Raw genomic sequence first — 25,153 nt, forward strand, 5'->3', positions numbered from 1 at the left:
AAAGTAGAAATAGTACCAACTGCTTTGCAAAACTTGCATTACTAATCACATCATGCAGTAATGTCCATAAATACAAGATGGCATGTTACTTTTAGTGACAGCAATTCCATATTATTATTTAACTGTAAGTCCTAATAAAAAAATCACAGTCTGATGCAAACAACTTCCAACTATTTTGATTTGATCTCACGATGCTTAATTAAACAGGAAGCAAACAGCTATCTCTATCTAGCTCTAATGAGTCGAGCAAATTTTCTGCAGCCTTTCCAGAATGATTGTGTCCACAACACTAAAGAGAATTAACACTGACAACGCTGGTAGTGACTTGCCCCTAGCCACAGGTGAGGGTTATACGTTTACAGGCTTTGCTAGTATTCTCTACATTTGATACCGTCAGTGAGGAATCTTATCCCAGCTCCTTCCTACGACCTAGCAGAATTTAACAGGACTCTGGAAGAAGTTATTCACATTTTATCACAGAGTCATTTAGGCTGGAAAAGACAGTTATTCAACCATTAACCTAGCACTGCCAAGTCCACCACTAAACCATATCCCTAAGTACCGCACTTGGAATACAATCAAATACAACTCCTATAAGCATGCTTTCTCAGCCCTCCCATTTCCAGGATCCATTACAGATCTCTTTCCTACTGCTTTGGTTAATAGGTATACAAAACCGAAGAAATCAAAGCAAACTAGTATTTCAGCAATATGCCAACACTACTCATCTGATTCAAACTTCTGCAGTGCTCCACAAGAGAAGGGAATACAATGCTAACAAGAATAAATGAATGCACACACAGACACAAAAGGACAAATTCCCATCAATAAAAGACAACTTTAAATCAAAATGATAATATATAATAACAAGAATCTTGCAGAGACTTAACATACATACTGTGATACACTTAATGCCAAAAATAACCCAATTTTAATAGCAATTGAAGGTTATTTCCGTTCAGCTAAGGACAGATATTATTATTACTTGGACTAAACTCCATGGCCAGATCACAGAGGTTTTGCAGGAAATTCCTAATTTTCAGATGCAGCTCTAACCATTCATATGTAACCAAATGGAGAAGAATAATAGCTGTCCACAGCGTAAAGTCCTCAGGATTTTCAGTTATTTGCATCCAACATCACACTGCTGCTTATTAGCAAATTACCATAGCCAAAGGAAAGAAAACATCTTTTTCCAGCTACAACCAAGAAAGCTGAACTAATTCAGCTTGACTCAGATGCAACAACAATCCATGCATTTACGGCTTCAAGTCATGCTTTTCATTCTCATGCCTAGTTGTATAAATTGTGATTATAAAACAAATTCACTCAAAAACTTCTTCTGCATAATTTTTATTAAAATGTAAAACAAACCACAGACTATCCTCTTCAGTCAAGATCATGCAAGCTAATTGATCTCAGCATGACATCTCTTCACATGAAATACCAGTTTCAACAACAGTTATGTCCCATTTGAACAATGCACCTGTTAACATCCAAGCTTCAATTTCTATGCAAACAAAACATTAAGGAAACTATATGAAAGGAGTAGATCTCATGATGATTGATTCACTACCATAAAGCTGATTTCTCAAAACTAATGTGACTGACGTGAGTTCAGATTATGGACATTTTTAAGACTGTTCAACTCCTAACAACTAGCATCTTGGTTGAGTCACTTCAGTTTTGCCCAAATACTCTGATTGCATAGACCTGGCTGTTCAGAGGAATGCCACAAAGGATTATACTAACAGCAAAACAACCAACCAACACACCAACCCCAAACCAAAACCACACAAAAGAACTTGGGAATAGTGAAATCCGAAAGTCTGTTTCATCAGCCGTCGCGGCTGAAATTAAAATTAAATCTTAATTTTTATTTCAAGCCTGCATGCCTAGGATCACTTGGACCACCTACTGTTTTGAAACCCCTGTAACAATTGCACATTACTGTTTTTTTCTTCAAAATTGCATTTAAGGAAAAGGTTTAATGCAAATTCAACAGTAAGTTTGGGAATCAAAATGAGTCATGTACATGGAAATGCATTTTCATGTTTTTTCTGATAATTAAATCACTTCTAGCCTGAGCTGTTTGTAGATTACAAAAAACATCTGGAAACATATCATAAAAGTATTTTGACTTTCTGAGCATAAAGAAAGGTAAGCTAGGTAAGCATAGCCATTCAACATATAATAATGTTATGAATAGAATGTAATTTTGCCAATACAAAATAAAAGTGATTCAGTCTTTAAAATTCACTTTTTTTTCTCACTAAAACTAGAGAATGAAATGACAATTTCCAAATAACGAAAGAGAAATACAGACAGCAAGTCGTTCTACTGAAGCTAATTTTTACATTCACTGGTAGAATGCAAAAAAAATTTCTATTTCTTTTTATGATAAGTTTAACACAAAAAGAGAATTTAATCAAGACTATCTAAGTCCCCTGATAACCAATGAAAACAAAGGCAATATGCTTAACTATATTAATGCCTTGGTACCATGACATACTCTTCCACTTCCACAGAATTCAGAGGGATAAGATTTTACAGGTAATATATGCTGCATTTTTATTACTTTTTTTTTATATCCTCGAAGACAGCAAACATTTTCTTAAAGTTCTATAACAGCCTTTATACATCTCAGGAAAATTCAAGCCTGGCCATCTACTTGCATTATAGTACTACTGATGTCCAATTAAAAAAAGATCAGATTGTAATCTGATTATATCTTTATCCTTTAGAGGTTAAATATTGTGTCTTGCTGTTCAACATGTCACTTTAGGCTGCAGATTTGTAAAGTTTAAATAACTGAATAATAGAAGTAGCAAATGACATTCAATTAGAGAATTCTAATTAAGAATGTGACAGAACAAAGATCTTTCTCTGATTTATGAATCAAAATATGTTCCCGAAACAGTAGGCACCATTACGCAACATAAAGAGGGCAAGTAAAAAAAACAATCTAGCTGCAAACCAACCCCCAAGTCTCAAACAAATGAGAGAGTAAAATAGCAAAACCAAATGTAACCAACCGACCGATAAAGAAAATATTCCTAGGGATTTAAGGAGGTGGAGGTTGTTTCAAAGAACCACCATATCATCCAAACATTATAAATTGCACTGGGGATAGTCCTGTTCGCTGAAAAGCATTGCCTTGCAGATTATGAAGTGCCTATTTCTATTTTCATTTAAATACACGGAGTTATTTTATAATTGTATAGACCTACAAAGCTTTATAGCATAAGCACTTCTAATTTACATCTCTACATTATATTTGTTTATTCTTTATGATCTTGTCTCCCCCTAGTGGCTGGCCCTCACAGAAATGTACTTCTACCTGTATTCAGACCTGTATGCAGAATCACAGGGTAAGTCAGGCTAGAAAAGACCTCAGGAGGTCTCCAGTCCAGGCTCCCCCTCATGGAATTTCTAGCTGGCCCTGGTAGAAACATTCACCACCAGCTGTTTGCAGTCAAGGTAAAGCTTCACTCCTGAATCCAGATTCAAGGACCTCCCTAAGATCATCTGGGAAAGAAATGGAAGAGGCAGGAAAATCCAGTCACTGAAACTATCTCATTGGGACGTATCTTCATCCTGAAGCCTCATCACTTCTTAACAGAGTAGAGACTTATTCCTGATGCAGTATATGGCTGGCAAGTTGTCTGTCCTCAGATTCATACATGATCATCACGTGTGTAAGAAACATCTAGAATATATTAAAAATCAACTGAAGCTCAAAAGCTTCACTGTGAATGGTTTGCTTCTTCCCCAGTCACAGATGCTGAGCAAGGTTAAGTGAGTAATGTTTCCTCTTGCGTCTCCCAGGAAAATGTCTGTCATGAGGACCTTTACCAGCAGGAAGGGATGCAGAGGCATACCTCAGACAGGAACCTCTGACAACTAGAAAACATCCTGCTCATTGCCATTGCGACCAACCGCTACAGAAAACAACAAGCCATATGAAACTGCAGTAAGATGATCTGGAAAGCTAAGTCAGGATGAATAAAAGGCTTCACTAGCCTGAATGCCACCACATCCCCCAGGAAAGAGTGCTAGAACACAGCAGCTGAAGAGCCACGTCTCACTCACATTAACAAGTCACAAGGACAAGACAGCTGTTATGTCACAAGGATAATTTTGTAAATATAGTAATGCATAATTTTGGAGATTTATTAAAGAAAGAAAGACAGACAAACTCTTGTGCAATTTTCAGATGCTCTTCAGTAGTATATGCAACAATAATAAAAATCTGCAATCTCAAATTGCAATTATCAAAGGAATTACTTTTCAACACAGAAGTGCACAACTAGCAACTGTCTCTTCTGTAAAAAATGGTAAATAATCAGAGTACTAGAAGAGAACATTTCCCATCACTGTGCATCAAATACTGCTAAGAAAAAGAATATATATCAACAAGTATATATGTAGCAAAGGAAAGCAAAAAAGTGGTGGGTTGCCTTAAACCCATCCATCTGTATCAAAACCTTAATTCCAGGCTATTTGCTAAGGAAGTAACTGAATAATGCCTTAAAGAAACTGATACAGCTTTCATTCTTTCCTTTGTTCCAAACGCTACATTATCTTTCAAGTCTCTGATTTCACATTCACAAGCTAATCATACAAATAGATACAAACAGTAACAGCCAAATAATCATCTCCACTATAGGAGGATTTTACTTTCAACTTACCAGAGCATTTTTACAACTAACTATACTGTAACTATTTAACTTCTCTTCATTCATCTTATTACTTTCTTTTTTTCAAGTATTTTAAAAGCATACTGGAGCTACCTCCCTATTTTGGGGGTGGTGGGGTGGTGTTGCTTCTTAAGCAAGAAGAACAGGATGTGAATGAACCTAAGGGAATTAATATCTATTTAGAGTAAGATTACATGTTACAGAAAAAAACCCAAAAGAGCCTTAAAATAACACTTGAGATTATGAAGCCCGCTAGCATAACCACTCAGTAAGAAGCAACACATCTACCACCATTTCACAGCTGATCCTATCATTTCAACAACAATAACTTACCATTTAGGCACTCTTAGCCTAGCAATTCACACAGTAATTTTAATTACAGTGCCTACAGAAAAAAATGTTTTATTTTGTGCTCTGTATTTGTCGCTGTTGTGAACATGCCAGTACGTGATCATCTGCCCCCCAACAGAGGATCTCCACTAGTTTCAGTGCTTTCTTCGTAGGCACTATTTTAATTTTTTTTTCCACTGAATACATGGTTTCACACTTCGCTTACAATACACTTTACTTTTAAAGGTAAAATATTGTTTCTTAAAAACACTGTAGAAAAGTTTTTATCAATGAGCCTAGGGGTATGTTCACATCACTGATTCACGGCACAGGATGAGTTCTTTTCGGTGCAAATTTTCCTTGTGCTAAGCCTATGCTTAGCCTGCTGGTAAGCACTCCAGTGCACCACTGGTGCGTTCAAGGTAACTCACTCCCTGCTGAAGACTGAAGTTGTCTGCCAAGAATTCTTAGGATTCAGAACTGACATAAATGTTGCAGCCACTAAAGATTAATGTAAACACGTAATTTTGAAACTGCAGCAAATTGAACACTCCCTTGTTGCAATACAACAGCCAGGAACAAATAATTAGCAAGTATAATGCATATATCTTCACAATGCTCTGTTAAGACAAAAAAAGTACAATTATCTCCACTCTACAGGAAAGGAACAATGGCATGAGTGTCAAAAAATGAAAATGTCAAAAGAAGAAAGTACCAAGAAGAACTTTAGTAATTTTCATTTTTTCAGGACATTAAACCTTATATGACATTTTACTATGAAAACCTACAGGCTACTGACTTCAGGTACAGGTGTGAAAAATCAGCTTATTTTTTACCCCAGTCTGAAGCTGTTTATCTAGAACTTAAGAAGAATGAAAATTACATGGAAGTAGCAGCCTGCTTGTGAAAAATGCAGTAATTACAACTCCTTACTTCATTCACAATATACTTTCTAACTGTCAAAGGTAGACACAGGATCATAAAATTTCATTTATTTCTAGGGCCTATCAAGGGAGATGCTATAAAGTTATAACCCTGTGACTGAAAAAAAGACCCAAGGTGCATACATGTTGTCCTACATGTGCATATACCTATGGTGTAATCACACCTGTTCATACAATGACTTTTTAAAAACAGAATTAATAAATACTTACATTGAAATAGTAAATGTATATATTTACATTGTTACTGTTTCTGATAGCTTGGTTTTATTCTTTCAGTTTCCTTTAAGAATAGGAAATTGCAACTGAAAAATCTGCATTTTCCTGAACTCAACTAGCATACTAGTTGACCTAGGCAACAACAACCTGACACACAACTAGGCAGGTTGACCCTGGCTTGGTACCAGGTACCCACCCAAACCACTCTATCCCCTCCTCAACTGAACAGGGGAGAGAAAATATAACTAAAGGTTTGGGTGTCAAGATAAGGACAGGGAAAGATCACTCCCCAGTTACCGTCATGGGCAAAACAGACTTGACTTGGGGGAAAATTAGCTTAATTTATTACCAACCAAACCAGAATAGGGTAATGAGAAATAAAACCAAATCTTAAAAACACCTTCCCCTCACTCCTCCCTTCTTCTCAGGCTCAACTTTACTCCCGATTTTCTCTCCCTCCTCCCTGCCAATGGTGCAAGGGGATGGGAAACAGGGGTAGCACTGAATGAGTGTCAGTTCATCAGATGTCTCTGCTGCTCCTTCCTCCTCAGGAGGCGGACTCCTCACACTCCTCCCCTGCTCCAGCGTGGGGTCCCTCCCACAGCAGACAGTCCTCCATGAACTTCTACAACGTGAGCACTTCCCACAGACTACAGTTCTTCATGAACTGCTCCAGCGTGGGTCCCTTCCACAGGGTGCAGCCCTTCAGGCACAGGCTGCTCCAGTGTGGGTCCCCCAAGGGGTCACAAGTGCTGCCAGCAAACCTGCTCCAGCGTGGGCTTCTCTCTCCATGGGGTCACAGGTCCCACCAGGAGCCTGCTCCAGCACAGGCTTCCCACAGGGTCACAGCGTCCTTTGGCCATCCACCTGCTCCAGCATGGGGTCCTCCATGGCTGCAGGTGGAGATCTGCTCCAGCGTTAACCTCCATGGCTGCAGGGCACAGCCTGCCTCACCGTGGGTCTTCACCACGGGCTGCAGGGGAATCTCTGCTCCGGCACCTGCAGCCCCTCCTGCCCCTCCTTCTGCACCGACCTGGGGGGCTGCAGAGTTGTTGCTCACTCCTCTCTCTAAAGGCAGTTGCTCAGGTTATTTTTCCCCCTTCTTAAATGTTATCCCAGAGGTGCTACCATTGTTGCTGACAGGCTCGGCCTTGGCCAGCAGCGGGTCCATCTTGGAGACGGCTGGCACAGGCTCTGTCAGACATGGGGGAAGGCTTCTAGCAGTTTCTCACAGAAGCCACATCTGTAGCCCTTCCTGCTACCAAAACCTTGCCACACAAACCTAATACAAGTAGTAATTAACTGGCTTTCAACTGCAAAATTTATTACCTCACCTGAAATCTTTGTCAGGGAACAGATTTTGGATTTCTTTCTTAACAAAATATCTATCTACTCTTAAATCATATCCAAATTAAAGAGCTAGATTTACAGAGATTTAGGTACTCAACTCAAATCATACCTTCAAATCCCTTTTGCCTTCCCAAAAAAACTGCAGACAGTTGATATATCTTCTGAGACTTGAAAGAGACAAACGTACCATAATTCATTGTAGCAAGCATTACTTTTTGCCCTGTATCTTCTATAAATAGCCATGCCCCAGAGAACCTAAACTAACAAAAGAGTGTCTACCAAACACTCCAAAATACTTCACAGAACTCTAGAAAGCCGAGATCTCGCAAAAATAAATGCAAAGTATCACAGTCCAAACAAAACTGATATAAGGTCTGAAACTTCTGTTCCAACGCATGCCACAGGCTTGATGACAGAGAAAACCTGCTCGATTCTACATACACCGTTCAAGGTAAGGAGCAGGCCACAAACCTGAAAAAATTAGCATACATTTTTCACACTCTCAAAGAGACAGCACATGTATGTTACACTCTCCACACTCTTGATACTCTCAAAAATATTAGCAAGTGTTAGGACAATGACTAATATAATACTGCCTACTGCACTGAACAGCATTTTCTCACTTGAACATATTCTTCCATCTTCATTCACCTCCAGTTTCTTCTTTTATTCTTAGACTATAAATTTGCTAAGGCAAGCTCACCTCATATGCAGCTGTCCAATTTATAATTTTTTTTTATTAACCAACAAAAAAAAGGATAATTTGCCTTTCAGATAGTACTGTTTGTGGTCACTTACCTGCCGGGTGTATTAATTTAGTCACATACTAAGTGTATTTCACCAAAGGACATTGGTTTCCTAGTGATTTAGTGGTAAAGTAAGATTTTTCTAGTCCTCATCTATAGAAAGCCTCTTTGGGGCTTGCCTTTTTTCCCTATGCTTCAGAATGACCAACAAAATTAATAAAATCATAAACAAAGAGAACTACTCCCCCACCTTTAAAAGACATTACTATGCCTTTTGCCCAGTTATCTACTTTAACAAGCACCTATTCAAATGTGTAGTACAATGTACACATTAACCACATCCTCACATTCACATATTTAGATACTTTTCATTTCATGAATTACCTTGTCTGCATCCACTTTTCCTTTGACAAATTCCTTCTTCCAAAATTCCAGTGCCTGTTCCAGAGTCAAGCCAATGCCTTTTAAGAACAGTCCATATTGCATACGGCCTCCGTGACGGAGATGATGGTTATCACGTAGGGCTTTGTGCAACTGGCGCATGCAAAGAGGGAATGACTTCACAGAAAGCTGTCAAGAGAAAAAACGTGTTTAAGGCATACTGATCCTTTAATTTGTCGGATATATGTTTATTGTGATTATTAATCAGCTCCACTTGAAAATGCCAATGGCTGGAAGAATAGACATGCACGTGCAGAGTGCCTTGGGACCGATAACACAAGCGTGTCTGGCAGCCATCAAATCCAATAACAGAGTAATACAGGTGGTAGTATCAGACTATCTTCAGCTACAAGTAACACAGATTTAAGGCTGTCAGGAAAAACATACCAACAGTTCCATTACAGTATTTCTTGCTTCTCCCTTATTTTAGGTTCTGGAATGGCAAGGTGACTTTTGTGAAGAGTTTTTGGGGGTTGCAGGCGGGGATGGGTATTTTTCTTGAAATGTCTTTGAAAAACTACAAGCAGGACTAAAATCCACTGCAACTGATCTGCAGGTTGTTTTTTTTCCCTGAAGAATATTATTTCTTATAAAGCAAGGTTTCAGAGACTAAAAAACCCGAAACATTCAAGTTTACTTGGGCTTTGCATTTTCATTTTTAACATCTGAGTTATGCCATGGAATTCACTACCAAAGGAACCACTATCATGGTTAAGATGGACACTGAAAACACACATGATTTATAAAGTTCAGATAAAGTAGTTGTAATGTGTTTTTGCCTCTGCACCACTGATGTGGTATTACAATCATTTGTATTTACTTCCTTGTTTTGAAAAACCCTTCTGTAACTCAAAAGTAAAAAAAATAGCATTGAAAAGACTAATACTGCAATGCAATAATCATAAACTAAACATCGTAAGTTGCAAAATTATTTAATATGAAAATTCTGTTAGACACTGTTCATAATTATGTTAGGTATTTGTGAAAGTTCACAAAATTAAGTAGCAAATTAAGCAATTCATAATAGCTCCAGTCTAAATCCTGATTAGATGCATTTTCAGTTAATTCTGCTTTATTTTAAACTTTATCACAATTTTGTTCAAGTGGTTCCCAAGTGTTACAAAGCAAAACAGATAAAGGCTTTATATGTTGTATGTACATAGAGTACTTGAATTTTAAGTTATAGATCAACATATAACTCAATAAACACAGAGGACTTACAGCATCAATCTGTTCTAGAGAAATTTTTCCAGTGTTCCTCTGCACACTGTAATCTGGGCCAATGTAAGAATGGCTGAAAAACAAAGCAAACAGTTCAGCATAATTTAAAACTGTTCAAAGATGTTTTTTAAACTTACAAATTTAGAAAGAAATTATTTTTCCAATTAAGGACTGCAAATATTTTCTATCAGGCAAAACCAAGGAAACCATATTTGACAGTTATGTAAGTAATTAAGATTTATAAAACCAACTATTAGAGTCAACATGGTAAAGAAACCCGCTCTTCCTTTCACCTGAAAGGAGTGGTGAGAGGTCATTTAGAATTCAGATCACAAGATCACACTACTGTTGAGGCTGAGAAAGACCTCTGACGATCATCTAAGTCCAACCCTCTGCTCAAATCAGAGTTAACTACAGCAAGTTCCTTAACATCTCATCAAGTTAGGTTATAAGCATCTCCAAGGACAGTGACTCCATAACTTTCTGAGCAGCCTGTTCCGGTGTTTGACCACACTGGCATTAAAAATGTTTTCTTATGTTGAAGTGGAAATTTCCTGTGTATCAGTTCATGCCTCCTAGCCTATCTCTGGATACTACTGAGAGGAGTCTTGCTCTGCCTCTTTACTCCCTCTTATCAGACACCTATTTATACATGCTGGTAAGACAGAGCCTCTTGAAATTTATCTCTACCAGGCTGAACAATGTAAGCTCTCTCAGCGTCTCCTCATACACACTGGGGAGTTCAAGGGTGGATACAGCCCTCCAGATGTGGCCTCACCGGTGCCAAGGAGAAGGGAAGGATCACGTCCCTCAGCCTGCTGGGAGTGCTCTTCCTAATGTCGCCCAAGATACTGTTCGCTTTCTTTGCTTCAGGGGTACACTGGTGGCTTCAGTCAGCTTTTTTGTCTACCAGGACCCCAAGGTCATCTGCAACCCTGTTTCACAGCTGTTCGTCCCTCAGTGTATACTGGTACATGGGGTTATTCCTCCCCAGATGCTGGGCTTGGTACTTCCCTTTATTGAACTTTGTAGGGTTCCTGTCAGCCCATTTCTCCAGCCTATCCAAGTCCATCTGAAAGGCAGCACACCTGGTGTAAACCGTTCCCCCCAGTTTTGTATCATCTGAGACATGCTGAGTGCACACTATGCCCTATCACCTAGGACATTAAAGAAACAGCTAAACAATATAGGACCCAGTATCAATCCTTGAGGTACTCCACTGGTGATTGGTCTCCAGCTGGTCTTAATGCCTCAGATCACAAACCTCTGAGCACAGCACTTCAGTCAGTTTTCAGTCCACCTCACTGTCCATTTACCTAGCCCATACTTCATCAGTTGTTGGTGAGAATGTTACAAGAGACAGTGTCGTAAACCTTGCTAAAGTCAAGATAAATAAAATCCACTGATTGCCTTCCTTCCCTCCCCGCCCCAGTCTGTTGAGCCTTCTATGATAAGATGACCAGCTACAAGGTTAGTCAACCATAATTTCCCATTCACAAATCCAAGCTGACCATTCATGATCATGCTCTTGTCCTTCGTATGTCTGGAACTGAGATGAGGCTGACCAGCCTATGGTTCCATGGATACTTCTCCTTACACTTTGTGAAGGCAGGCTTCACTTTTGCTTTCTTCCAGTAATCAAGAATCTCTTCCACTTGCTATTTGTTTAGCATTTTAAAAAAACAAAAACCAACCAACTAACAAACAGAAAACCTGATGTACCACTATGAACATCTACCATGGGGAAAAGTAAAACCTCAAAAACTACTTAAGTGTACCAATAAAAAGCTGGGAAGGCTTTTACTGCAGTACTGAGATACAAACATGTTAACTCCTGACAGTAGCTGTCAGACCAAATTAGCACAGGACTTTGCATGTGCTGCCTCACCTTTCATTCACACTGCAACAAAGCTGCTTGTGATACCTGAGCTAAGTTCAGGTTACCCTACACTACAGCAGACAGTTACACAGACATTGCAACAAAAGTAATTTCAAATCAAGTACAAGCATCTAATGCCCAGCTTTTACTTCTGAATATACAGACTTCTTGAATGAGGATATATGCAGGGCTGCAGAACAGGCCAAGAGAAATGCTTACAGCAGAACCCAACTAAACTCAAGACTTGACAGTACAGAAGGCAATAAAGCAAACAGGGGCTTTGGATATGGCATATTGTATCCAAAAATCAGGTTGCAAAGTCTTGGTAAGAGCAAATTTCTTTGTGCAAGAAGGATTTTGCAACTAACTTACAAGGATCGTTTCGTAAATCTTTTGAAGGCATATAGAAGTTAACTCCAGAAAAAGGAATTTAGCTAAATGATGATATTAGGTGCTCCAGATCATTTTGTGACATTTTAATACTGTAAAGTGTGAAAAGCATATAGCTAAGAGTTGATTTTACTACAGTACAAATAGTTTGTTTAATTGTACATGCAGTCATTTTATTCTTTAGCCTTATATCTGGCACACACTGGAGCACTAGGCAAGCTTACTGTACTCAGATTTGTTTCACTACACAACAATGGATAAATAATTAAAAGTATTTGAGCAGTGTGTGTCTATTACTACTGATTCTACTGAAGAAGTATCTAAATTCCTTTGTAGAACCAGATCTGCACAACTTTACTTAGGCAAACTACAAACAAAAGAAAAATTACAGTCCTCAAAATATTAGAATCAAAGCACAGAACAACAAAAACCAGCTGATGCTTAGGCTTTTTTTTTAAAAAAAACAACCAACCAATTAGGAAAATGACCGTTCAGCCAGTTATGACATCCCCAGATGAATGTTGGTAACTTCTTAAGCTCCTCTACTATAATCACTTCAGACTATCTGCTTGTATCCTATAGTATTTATTAAAATCATACCAATAATGAAAAAAATTGCTAAGCTAAAGAAACCCTCTTATTATCATCCATAGAAAGGATTGGCCTGGAAATAGGAGGTCCAAGGAGAAGACACGCAAGTTTTCCTATAAGTGAACAAAGTGTGACTTAAGGAGCAACTGCTAAAAAGAGGGCATGCTCTCTGAATCTTGCAGACCATTACATCTGGACTTGGTAGGTAACTTTACAGCGAGGACAGAAAACTCAGTGCCGGGGGGTGTGGGGGGGGGGGGGGGGGGGGGCAGGGTAGAGAGAGAAGAAGCAATTCTTCTTTTCAGACTCTCAAAAGGTCAAATATTCTCAGTATGGTAAGCAAACAGCAAAATTTTTTCATTAATGTTTCCTTAGTTTTACATTAAAAGTAGCATATGAACTTTGCAAGGTCAAGATGTCTTGATACCTGACACTACTTAAAAAGGCTGAATCGTACAAACCACCTTCAAACGTGGTGCTCTGAAAAAGAGTATGCTTTATCCATCCAGAATATGTGGTAGACAGCAGCTGGGCATAAAAAACCCAGCACTAGTCATGTGGCCTTCGGTAACTAAGCTGTTGGATTCTTGTACCAAGGAGCTTAAGGTACTAGAGCTTTGGGGTTTGCAAATTTAGGTGCCAGGTCTTCTGATTTTCCACACTAGAGATTCCCTAAGGTCCCTTGATTTCATCACAAAAAAATCACGCTGCTTTCTCCATAGATTGCCATTATTTTCTCCACATTTCTATTTAAATATCTCAGCAACCTTGGAGGGTGGGGGTGGGGAATTAAGACTATCCTTCATTCTGTGAACAATGGTCCTCACTTTTTCATGTCAGTAAAGGTTGCCAAACAGCTTCCCACTGCTGGTTTGAAAACACATTATAGCACAAACCAATCAGGCTTGTGAGCACCCTCACTTTCTTCTCCTATTTCTTTCTTCCAGTTCTAGCTCTTATTTTGGACTCATCCTTCCTTTTATTCCACATAGCTTCTGAGGTTACTTCCCGATTAAACTTCTTACCTAGAAATATCTAGTTCTTCATAATTTCTTTTTTTAGTTTACTGGAATGCAAGCAGCAGCGTCTTCATTTTTCACTTAAGAAACCTGTTTGATTTTACCTCTATATATAAATTCATGTCTCTCTTCATTTAGCCTGACTAAATCACTCAAAACTTGTTTTTCTAAAATCCAAAAATCTCAGTGACCAGAAGTTTTCTAAACATATCTTGCAACTAAAGATCAATACACACATTCACACCACTGTTGACCAAGAAGAAACCTCCACCACATCGATGTTTCCAAGAATGGGACCTTTGTCTTTCAAATGAACAGCCGTAGGATCGTTCTGATAAATACCGCATTATTCACAGATGTGCTAGTATATAATGGGATTTAGTGAGAATATGAAGGGCACTTTATAGGTGCTGAGGACAGTAAATGACACCAGTCTATTAAGGTGTGCATTCTTCTTTACTTGCCTGTGAGATAAGCATAAGTGAGAAGGAGAGTGAACACGCTTGCACAAATATTGTGTTATCCATTAAAAAAATCCCATCTCACAAAACACTTGGTTTCTGCATCAACCTTATGAACTATCGTTTGAAGACAGAAATAACAGAATTGTATAAATGTTGGTTGTAAAGGACATTAAAAAAAGGGCATTGAGTCCCACAACCCATCTGAAGTGGGACTACTGCCAACACTAGTCAGATAAGCCATGGCTTTTTCTAGCCGCATCTTAAAAATCTCCATGAACCAAGATTCTTCACCTTTGGCAGTCTGCTGCACCATCACTCTAACAAGGTATTTTTCCTAATATTAGATCTAAACCTCCCAAGCTGCTGTATGTAACTACTGTCATTTGTTATATCCTCTGGCACCACTGAGAATTCCAATACCATGATGTTTTCCTTCTAACAGTTATAGGCTGCTGTTTGATCATCCCTAAACAACCTCTTCACCACACTAAAAATCAACTCTGCTTTTTATAATTCATGTACAGACACTCCTAGAGTAGTTTGATGGGACTGCATACAACAGGTTTTGTCTATCTTCGAAAATACGCCTGCAGAAGATTTAAAACAGTAGAGTGTTACGACCCTGTAATTTCATCACAAAACCCATATAAACTCCTTCAAAAACTGGAGTTGTGCAAGTGTTCTTCTCATGCACTTAGACATAAAGTTTCCATTTCTATTACATTGCTGAAGTTTTAGCAATTTAAATCTCCTTGTAGCCTACTGTGAGCATGCATTAAATACTTTAACATTTTAACTAAAAATGTTCTCTTTTTTGGTCTAGTACAATTATTAGAAAGCACCAACGAAACAGAATAGGGTAAAAAAAGAAGACTAAAGTCACAGATAGAGTATGTATTTAGCCCAGAAAAGTCCAATTACAAAATATATGTTATGTCCATTTAAAAAAATAGGCATAGATTAAAATATCTGTGCACAGATAATCCACAGTAAAATGACCTTTTTGGAGGACTAGCTAATTTAAAGTCACAAGCAGATATGAATAGCTGCCAAAAAATATGTGGGGCATTAACAACCAAACAATGCTCTGTAACCTTCAACTGTATGCTCTTTTCATGCATTTCTGTCTAAGCTTTTGCTCCCCTGATAAAGCTCTATTAACATATGCCAAAAACAAAAATACTGCTCTAAGAATTCATACAATGACGGAACAACTAACCAATATCCTCCTTTCTTATAAGCAAGATGAAGCAAAAAGAAATTACAGATTTGCAGAAATAAAAAACACCTGTTCAGTCATCTGTCTGCTCACTGACAGAGTTTGTTTTTCAAGCTGTAAAGTTTGACATATTTTGTTTATTTTAAAGGAACTTCCAAAAAGGCAGCTTGTAAGCATTTAGGTAGTTTTTCCAGTTGGTGACAAAAAGTACTGGGAACAGCCCCTCCATTTTCGCAAAATCAAAATGGAAGTAACTTACCAGATGTTTAACACACATACACACACGCAAGTTAACATAAGAATGTGCAAAAAATACCTTTTTGCATAAATGTAGGATACAGTATTCCTGTTAAAGTAGCTGATATTAAGCTACCTTTTTTTGCAACCTTTCCTTTTCCCATACTATCAAAAACAAAACAAAACAAAACACACAGAAAGGACTATGATTGCTGTGATACTGAAGGCTGTGCACAGCACGTATCAAAATAAATTTCAAATTTCTCAGCTAGAAAGCACAATTTATAAAAAGCTAACCTAATTGCTCTTTAGCTTCAAATGGAGAAAGGCATGCCACTGAGACATTTTGCTAAAATCCCAGTGAGATGTATGGCAACAAAGACAAGGAAAGTCATTGGCACTCAGAAGTACCCCCTAACCAGCTACGTAACAGTTACACTGCAATATTTTCATTCATTGCTTTTGAACGAAGTTCAACCATATGTAAATAAGCAGAGATGCAATGAAAGCTATTTCTCCATTTCTGATTTACACTAAAAGCAAGATGAAACTGCTCCTATGTAATAAAAATTACAAGAATTACTTTTTTTTAAAATCAAAATAAAATGTCAGGTTTTGGGTACAGGTGCCTTGAGCAGTAAAGTGCCACAGGAAACAGTGATCTTAATGCAAAGCTGTATGTTTTCAAAAACAGAGCTTTCATTACTGACGTTCAATATTTAAGTAACTTTCTACCCTTAGAGATATTAAAAATTCAACTGAATAAATACCTGAGCAGCCCAATCTAACCATATCTGCATTGAGCGGTGGCTGGGTTTAATGATCTCCAGAGGTTCACTCCAAGCTAAATTATTCAATGGTTCTAAGCCAATGCATCTCCCTCTAATTGTACAGATCTTGTTCTCCTGCACACTACCACAGTAAGAAAACTCTCCCAAACAATATAAAGGGGTAGGAAGCACTCACATATATAAGAAAGAGACCAGACCTATGCTTAAGCTGAAGAACATCAGAAAAGTATCTTTTCTTAACTCTTCATCCACAAACACGTTCAAAGAAAGTAGAAAGCTTCTATATACTGTATACTACTAAGAGAGAGGAATGACTATTTCAGATGTGTTGTAGAACACACTAATGGTCCACATTTTCAGTTCCCTCCATAGATCCATTAGAAGAATAAAGTAGGACTCCATATGTCAATGGAGTGAATGACAGTGAAATCTTCCAAAAAGATCACAGAGAATAAAATATTTGCAATGAGGAAGGCACATGCTCTGAGCAGTGCAACTTGGAATCTGTCTTAGTTATAAAAAGCTTAACAACTCTGCACTTACAACATTTATTTAAAAAATCATAAAAGCCAAAATATTTTCTCGTTATATAGATGCAACATCAGACTTCTAAATTATGTTTCATATCATTTATAAAGCTTTTGTTAAGTTCAAGGGATACTACCAGGGTGTTTTTTTTCCAGTCAAAGCCAACTACACAGATGAAGTGTCTGAAAAAAAATGTAGCTAAAAACATTCTACTAATACAATTCTTTTAATCTGTATGAAAGAATATATTCACGCTTCCCGTTTATGCTACCTGAGATGATTAAGGAGAGGTTGTAGTCTCTCATCAGACTGTATGGAAGGCAGCGATCGTGCTGTCAGCTAGAAGAAAACAGAAGTTCAATTAATAAAATATTAACTTCAAAAAAATTGATAGCACAAAGCAGGAATGATATAAGAAATCATCCTGCATTGCTACAACTTTATACAACATTGGATAAAACAGACTTCCTCCTATCAAAAATAACTAAGCACAACCCTCCAGAATCTGAAGTTTGCAGAAATATTTACAAGTTAATAAAGCCAAACAGTGAAAAATATTATACAAAAAATTACAATGTTATTTTAATTAAATAGCAAATCATCATTGAAAGCGATACACTTTTTTTCCCACACATACTTGAACTAGAAGTCATACTCCACTCAGCCAGCCTTCTAGCAATCACATAATGTAAATATTGGCCATTAAGCCATAATATATACAATTTATATTTGTGTAGAAAAATTTACATGTTTATCACTATATTACTTTTATATAGACATTCCCCTGTGTACACTTTTTTTTAAATAGGCATAACCTGTATTTTGTCATTGGCCTGTTCTAAACTAAATACATACTTTTTTTCAGGTACCTCTTTCATTTGACTAGTTAAAAGATTAAACTTTTTTTGAAAGACAAATGTGGTAGTCTATAAATTAATAACTACATGTCACGCTATTGCATAATACCAGTTAACTAGTGTATTCCCTAAAATGATTGGAAAACTATATGTATTAAATTTGCTTAATATCAGTATATAGGCGTCTACCTTTAATCTGTAAAAGTTACAAGCATAGCACTTTGAATACTGCTGACATACATCTAATATAATATAATGTGCATTTCATGATTCTATTGCTACCAAGTTAGGCTGCACTTTGAAAACTACCTTTGTATAAATCTAAAATTTCAACATATTTCACATTGTATAAATTACCATCAAGTTCTCAAGTAAATGACAGACTTAAAATAGACAGTCTCAAAATAGCATGCATCGTTATACATACTCTTTTAAAATCTTATTTTAAAAAAATAAATCCAAAACCAAGGCCAGAAACCTTTTAGCACCAACAGTGTAGCTTCACCCTGCCGGCTCCAACACATCAGTAAAGGCAAGCACTGAAGGAGGACTAACTAGCAGGCTGCAACTTCTATTTATCACCCACAAATAAATATACTCCAGAAAAAGCTGCACTCAGTGTTTGGGTACAGGAGGCTTATTTGTAACCGTAAGAAACTCCATGCCAGACTTCACTGGCACATAGGTAGACTGTGCGAATATGAAAAGAGTTTAATATTTTCCTGAAAGATCACCCATTCAGCGCATCCATTTCATCACCTTTGCTGCTAGGCAGAAGTCAGACTGGGGCCAAATTTTAAGACTCGTGCCTCAAGCGAGCAGTATCAACCACCACCTAAATGAGAGTACGTTCAAAACAGCTAGTCAGTCAAGTGAAAGCTGAAACTACTGAAATCAAGGACAGCGGGAAAGGAGGAACGGGCCATTTCAGCTGTTAAGCCAGCCCTGGCCTGCAGCAATCACTGCTTCAGAACGCGGCTCTTCTCTGTCCTGGGTAACCAAGTGTGCTCATCCAATCTGACTGCTGTAGTAAAAGTCAGGTAGTCTCAGCAATCCAGTCATCTTTCTTTTTAAAAAGGCTTCTATCTTGGCAATTAAAGCGTTATCCACATTTTCTTATTTTATGGAGTTAGATTGAGACGCATACAGAATACTAAAAATTCAGTAAGTTCTGTATTTACTCAGAAGTTTCTCTTGATAAAAAACTCATTTTCTTACCCCTGAGCATTAAAGGCCAACACACATATTGTCCTATATTCACATCCTCTATAAAGTAACCCTCTAATTTTGTTTTAAACACAACCAGAAAATCAGAAATTATTTCTGAAGAGAAACTGGAAGCCCTCCAAATACTAGCCAAGTTATTCCACTTGGCTAGTATCAGAACAGAGCCTGAATTACCTGAAATACCATTTTCTTCTCTTTCTATTAATAACTTAACTGATACAGAAAACAATATTTGTGTACACACTCACATACATATGTATATTTTTACATGAGACAAGTATACAGTATTTTTCTCTATACAGTACTTTAAATATTACATTTAATCAGAAAAAGCTCCAAGTTTTTCCCCATTATAAACAATGCATTCACAAAAAGATGATGTTTATGAAAGTCACACTGGACCGTAGTAAAGGAGGAAAAAATAAAATTCAAAGCCTGCAAAAGTACTGATGTTATTGTCAAAGTTATATATACAATAAACTACATTGTTACATAAACATTACCAACGAACAGAAATACTGTTTTAAAACTTATTTGGGAGACTTGTAGGAGCTGTGGAAGAACCAAGATCTAGTGATCTTACCCCAGTTTTTTCCTGCTGTTGCAATGAAAGAATATGGAAGTAGTGCCCTATGCTGGCTGTTTTGGGAACCACCATTAAAGGGGAAAAAAATGTAAACCCTTGAAATCACAGGAGAATCCATATGGCAAATGTTTTTCTTCATTTTTTTTTCTTACCGCCTTGTATTTCACCAAAAATTATGGAACTATGCAAATTTTAGTAGTAAAATGAATCCCCATTTCCTCCATCACATTGTCGAGAAAGAGAAGACAAAGCTCTCTACAGAAAATGCTCTTATGAAAACAAGATCATACACCTTACAACAAATTAGGTTAGTTCAAATGTCTATTGTCAGGAAGATGTGGGATCTTCATAACTGGTCTTTTCAATCCAAAACTATGGACAGTTTTCCTTAAACACAGTTGAGGAGACCTCAACACAGCTGAGGACAGCCCATCAAAATATTTTAACTGAAAAAGCACATTTTCCTTTAATTTACCTGGATTATAAAAACAAAAGGTAAAGTTTTAATGTATTAAATCTTTCCTCACAGCTGTGTTTTTTCTCATGAGCCACACTTGGTTTTTACAAGGTGGTGGTAAATTAATGTTACTGTTTTCAAACAGCGAATAATTTTATGTCCTTTTTTAACAATATTCTTCTAAAAGGAAAAGATAATCCCAATTACAGAATCCAAACAGATTCTGAAGATTGTTTTCAATCACTCTGAAATGAAGGCACAAGCCTTGCCTTCACCTCTATATGGTACTCAACACAAAGATCATCCTACCAAAAAAAAGAAAAGCAACATATTTTAGATGCATGAAAGATGTCAAAATGTTGTCAATTAAGGAGCATAGCTCCGAACTCCAATCATGCTGAAGCAGTTTGATTTACAGAGATCACAAACCACTGCAGACTTCAGGTATTTCCTGTCCCAAGGCCTGGATGGTCAGAGGAGTGGGCAAAGTGAGCTGCAGACAGAACATGCAGACACCTCAAATTTGAGCTGAGATGGTGAAAGCTGGGGTGAGTGATGTGGATCGTTAAAGGCAAATTGAGCACCATGTTATCAATATCACACAACATTTAAAATTGAGAAAGGAGGAAGAATGCTTAACAATATGAGGAAAATGAATAAAAAAACTGAAATGTGAGACAATACATTGGTCCAACTTCATACTAGCTTTAGTACCAGAGTCACCAGCTGTCTTTCCTGCAATTTAGATTGTGAACAGTACAAAAATAAATAAAAATAATAATTAAAAAAAAAATCGCAGCGCAAGCATTGGTGGGAAAAAATCAAACCAGATATTATCAGGTATTTCATATATTTGAAATAAACAGAATTCCAAAAGCTTTCTACAATTTTGACAAAATTCTGTAGTATTTTTACACAATCTTGTACAAGAGCAAGAAGCTGAGTTGTTCTTTTCTGTCAAGCTCTATGCAACAATCACATCTCTAGCGTTCACTATGCTGCAGGACATTTTCATATGTCATGAAGAAGGTAACAATTTCAGAACAAAGAAAGCACGGATTGATTTGAAAACTACATGAACATTGGAATTATTTAAGATTGGCAGTGGTACTTCACGTAATAATGAAGACAAAAGGATGACAACTAATAGGCTGATGTCTATGAATTGGTCTGTTTTTCTTTCCCCCATCCAAACATGAAACCAGTACATGAAATTGCAAGGTATTGAAGATTTACTGTAAACCTTAAAAAAAGGTTAACTTGACACAAAGCCTGAAGTAGCAGCTCCACATGCTATCAGGAAGGCAATGACATTTTTATACATGGCAATTAAGAACAAGATTATTATGGCTCAATTAACTTTTCTCAATTTTTTAGGAGTGCGTGAATTTCTTGATTTTGAGGTTATCATGTGAGAGCTACTTGTTCTCTAAGTGTTTTTCTGCACAAAAGATAAGAGAATTTTAATTTTCACAAAGAGTTTACTTTCTAAATGAGATGTCCTAATTAGCTGTATAGCACAAGAAAAATTTAATATGCTGTCAGACCATTTGATGAATACCTTTTTGAAAAAAAAAAAAATCACATTGAGTTGGATGTCACTGAGAAAATTACATGGAAAGCTCAGGAGGAAAGCACAGAAAGAGAGGGTTTGTGATGAAGGTTACTTTTAGCTGAGGCAGGCTACTGAATTACTCCAGGCTGTTTCTACAGTTTTCGGGGGGGGGGGGGGGGGGGGGGGGCGGGGGTGTAGGGAAATGTACGTTCCTTTAGGAGGTTTCATTAGAGAACATAAAATGTAAATTACCACCAAGAGTATTTCCTTATCGACCAAGTACTCCTAGAACAACAAGGAGTGTCTGAAGGCATGCTGTCCACATCTACAGCCTGTTGATTTGCCCCTACACCATCCACCATCTGTCAAGCCCAACTTTTGGTTTTTTTTCACCTGTTCTGGCATTCATGCTATATCTTTCATATTTTAACAAACACTGTACAAGCAGGCTTAGTGTGCTTTTGCCTCCTCAGTTCTTTTTAAACCCAGGCAGGCAGGATTACATCATTTAAAAGGGAGGGTGACTGCACTGTGAATATGTCTAGGGACAGGGTATCTCAAAGAATGCTCAGTCCCTGGAAAGTTACCTTGCTTTTCCCTCCTAAAATTTCTTCCTTCGTAACTCCAACCTTTATAACATTTACTTGAAGGAGGCTTGCAGAGACTTTGAATAGAGGACTGCTCTTTCAAGTGCTAAACGCACCTCTGAAATACATAGTACTTCTAAAGGCAAGCCCACAGTTCCCAACAAGCACGCTGGAGTTCTTTGAAATACAGAAACTTCTCTACAGGGGCTACTGAAATTATTTAACCTATACCTCCACTGGCAGCTCCAAAACAAACCACCTCCATATGTGCTTCGCTACTCAGTGTAACAAGGTCTGGATTAAGACCAGGCATAGGTTTGGGAGCCTTCTGCAGAACAGATACAAAGATTTTCCCAGAATATTTTTCTCTATTTCTGCTACAAGTTATGTCACTAATAAAGGGTGTGAAGGAACAGCTCTAATCCAAATGCAAAGAAGAAATAAGGGTTCAAGTAGGATTAATCAAGGCAGCCATAAAAACTAAAGAAAAGGCTTCAACAATAACACCCAAAACCAATATACAGAAAAAAAGTCATCTGCAAAAGTCTACCATCACCTGTGACCACAAATTACCATGCTCAGCAATAAAACTGAGGGGCAGTTTTTCCACAGTAGCCGTTGCTCAGGGCCTGGCTGGGCATCAGTCTGCTGGTGGCAAAAATCACTCCTGATTTTTTTCTTCTTCCTCCTCCTGCCCTCCCTGCTTAATAAACTATCTTTACCTCAATCCATGAGTTCTCTTATTTTTGCCCTTTCTGAATCTCTCCCCCAGCCCTTGGGGAAGGGCTGGGTGGGGTGGGGGCTTTCCTGCCGGCCAGGGTCAATCAACAACATATATAAAATCATTTTGCACCAATAAGAAATGGGCAAATTTCAGATTAATGATAGATTTCACAGTATTTTGAAAGCTTAGTCATCTATCTTACAGGAATCCAAAAAGAGCTGCTACTGGTTTGTACAAAATCTACTGAAGGTGGTTCTACACCACCTCCTTTTACCTTTTACACTCAACAGCAACTCTTTCCTATTAACAGAGGCAAATTTAATAAAAAAAAATAAAAATCATATTCCAAATATGGGGGCAGGGGGGCATAAAAAAGAGTACATGTGTTTAAATAGAAACTAAAATGCAAAGGGTCAAAATCCACTATAAACTAAGTCTCTTATATCCCTTTAAGACACAGAAAGTTGATCCCATCTAGACAGAAAAAAACTGAACTTCAACCCCTACTCCTGTTTACCCAACAATCTAGAGACCTGACCTATAGAAGCCACCTCCAAAAGTAACGAGTATAGTCACTACATCCATTTGAAACTGTACTAACAAATCACAGTATTTTTAATTATCAAATTTAATATACTAATTCAGAGTTCTTTTTTATACTGTCTCAAAAAGGTCGAAGAAAAATACTGGAAAATTCTTCCCTACAATTGCAAATCTCCCTACAATCTTCCTGCACAACCATCTTAATACTTCATTACTCCATTACTGGGCTTCAACTTCTAAACTGGAGAGATCACATCCAGGTTGCTTGCTTTTCCATTTTATTTTTAATTGCTCTAATTAAACAAACTGGTACCAAAACTAGTTTTAAATGCTACTGGGGACAACACTGACAAGATAATTACATGGTATTTACACTATCCACAAATGTTTTATACCATTAGTATAACAGTTTCTAAGCCTTGGTGAAAAAATCGGTCAACAAAGGTTCATAAGAACTGTTCCTAACCCCAGGGGAAAAAAAAAAAAAAAAAAAAAAAAAAGGCAGACTTGAAGCGATTACACTATTAACAGTAGCAAGAAATAACAGGATACTGTGGCAACCAAGCACACAGCTAAGATGACAAAAGAAAAGCAGAAGAGTATGCAAAGTGGTTACCTTCTAAAACTTCATTTCTCAATTCCAAGTCTTTCCATCTTCATAGCAGCAGTAACAAAATCAGTAGATTAAGCAAAGTAAAAACCTCTATGACAAGTATTATATGCTGATTGTAAGAGTGTAGAAATAACACTCCTATATTCCATGCTCTAACTCTTTAAGTCATTAATACATTAGTGAAAAACATCTGCAGAAAAATTCTTTAACAGTGATTTTGATGCAGCATAGAATAACTAAAGTTGTCAGGCTTTTGTTATATTTCAATTAGATAACTACCAAGCAAATTTTAGAAAATAGTAAGAACACAGAAATTAGAAATAAGAAAAGAAACAAAAGCCTACGTGTTTTCAATCTTATACCACAGGTTACAGACAACATTTTTATGAGGATTAAAATTTACACTGTGAAGCCTTTAGCGTCTTCCCATTATGTTTACTGATGAAAAGAAAAATGAAGGATTTAGCTAAAAGTTTAAGTATAAAGAGGAAATTTCTATTTAGAAAGCAAATAAACAAACCATGGATTAGCATATTCTTTTATTGTATTATGTACTTCTTAGTCCATTCTCCCACCAACAATTTGTTCCTAAAATGCACTTAAATGCCTTTGGTGGTACAGGCAACCCTTTCCTGCATTTGTTTCCGAGTTGTTCCAATAAGAAAGGACAGAGCATAAAGAAAACCAAAATCAGTTTGGACATCAGAACTTCAACTTCAGCCTTCCAGCGAAGGCTTTAGATTGTTCTTTATTTCTTTAATGCAATCTAAGAAAAATTTTTATGAAGAGACGAAAGAAACATTGTCTATGTAATGTTAACAACATATTCAGAGGAAACACATCACAAAAATGCTTCTTTAATAATGCTGTATGGATTACAGACATTAAATTGTTACAGTTAGGACTTCAAAAGTTTAAAGAGAGAATCTACTTCAGTC

At 37.3% G+C, this 25,153-nt stretch overlaps 1 protein-coding gene across 1 annotated transcript in view; it reads right to left on the reverse strand.

Moving 5' to 3' along the window:
* Positions 1-25,153, reverse strand: part of PRIM2 (DNA primase subunit 2) — a 127,970-nt gene that overhangs the window by 36,002 nt on the left and 66,815 nt on the right. The window contains exons 8-10 of the mRNA XM_056343719.1: positions 17,338-17,405; positions 9,949-10,021; positions 8,671-8,856 (exon numbers count right to left, since the gene is read on the reverse strand). Of these exons, the coding sequence (XP_056199694.1) occupies positions 8,671-8,856; positions 9,949-10,021; positions 17,338-17,405 (327 nt within the window). The remainder of the gene's footprint in view (positions 1-8,670; positions 8,857-9,948; positions 10,022-17,337; positions 17,406-25,153) is intronic.

This window comes from Falco biarmicus, chromosome 6, assembly GCF_023638135.1.
Source record: "Falco biarmicus isolate bFalBia1 chromosome 6, bFalBia1.pri, whole genome shotgun sequence".
Classification (NCBI taxonomy): Eukaryota; Metazoa; Chordata; class Aves; order Falconiformes; family Falconidae; genus Falco; species Falco biarmicus.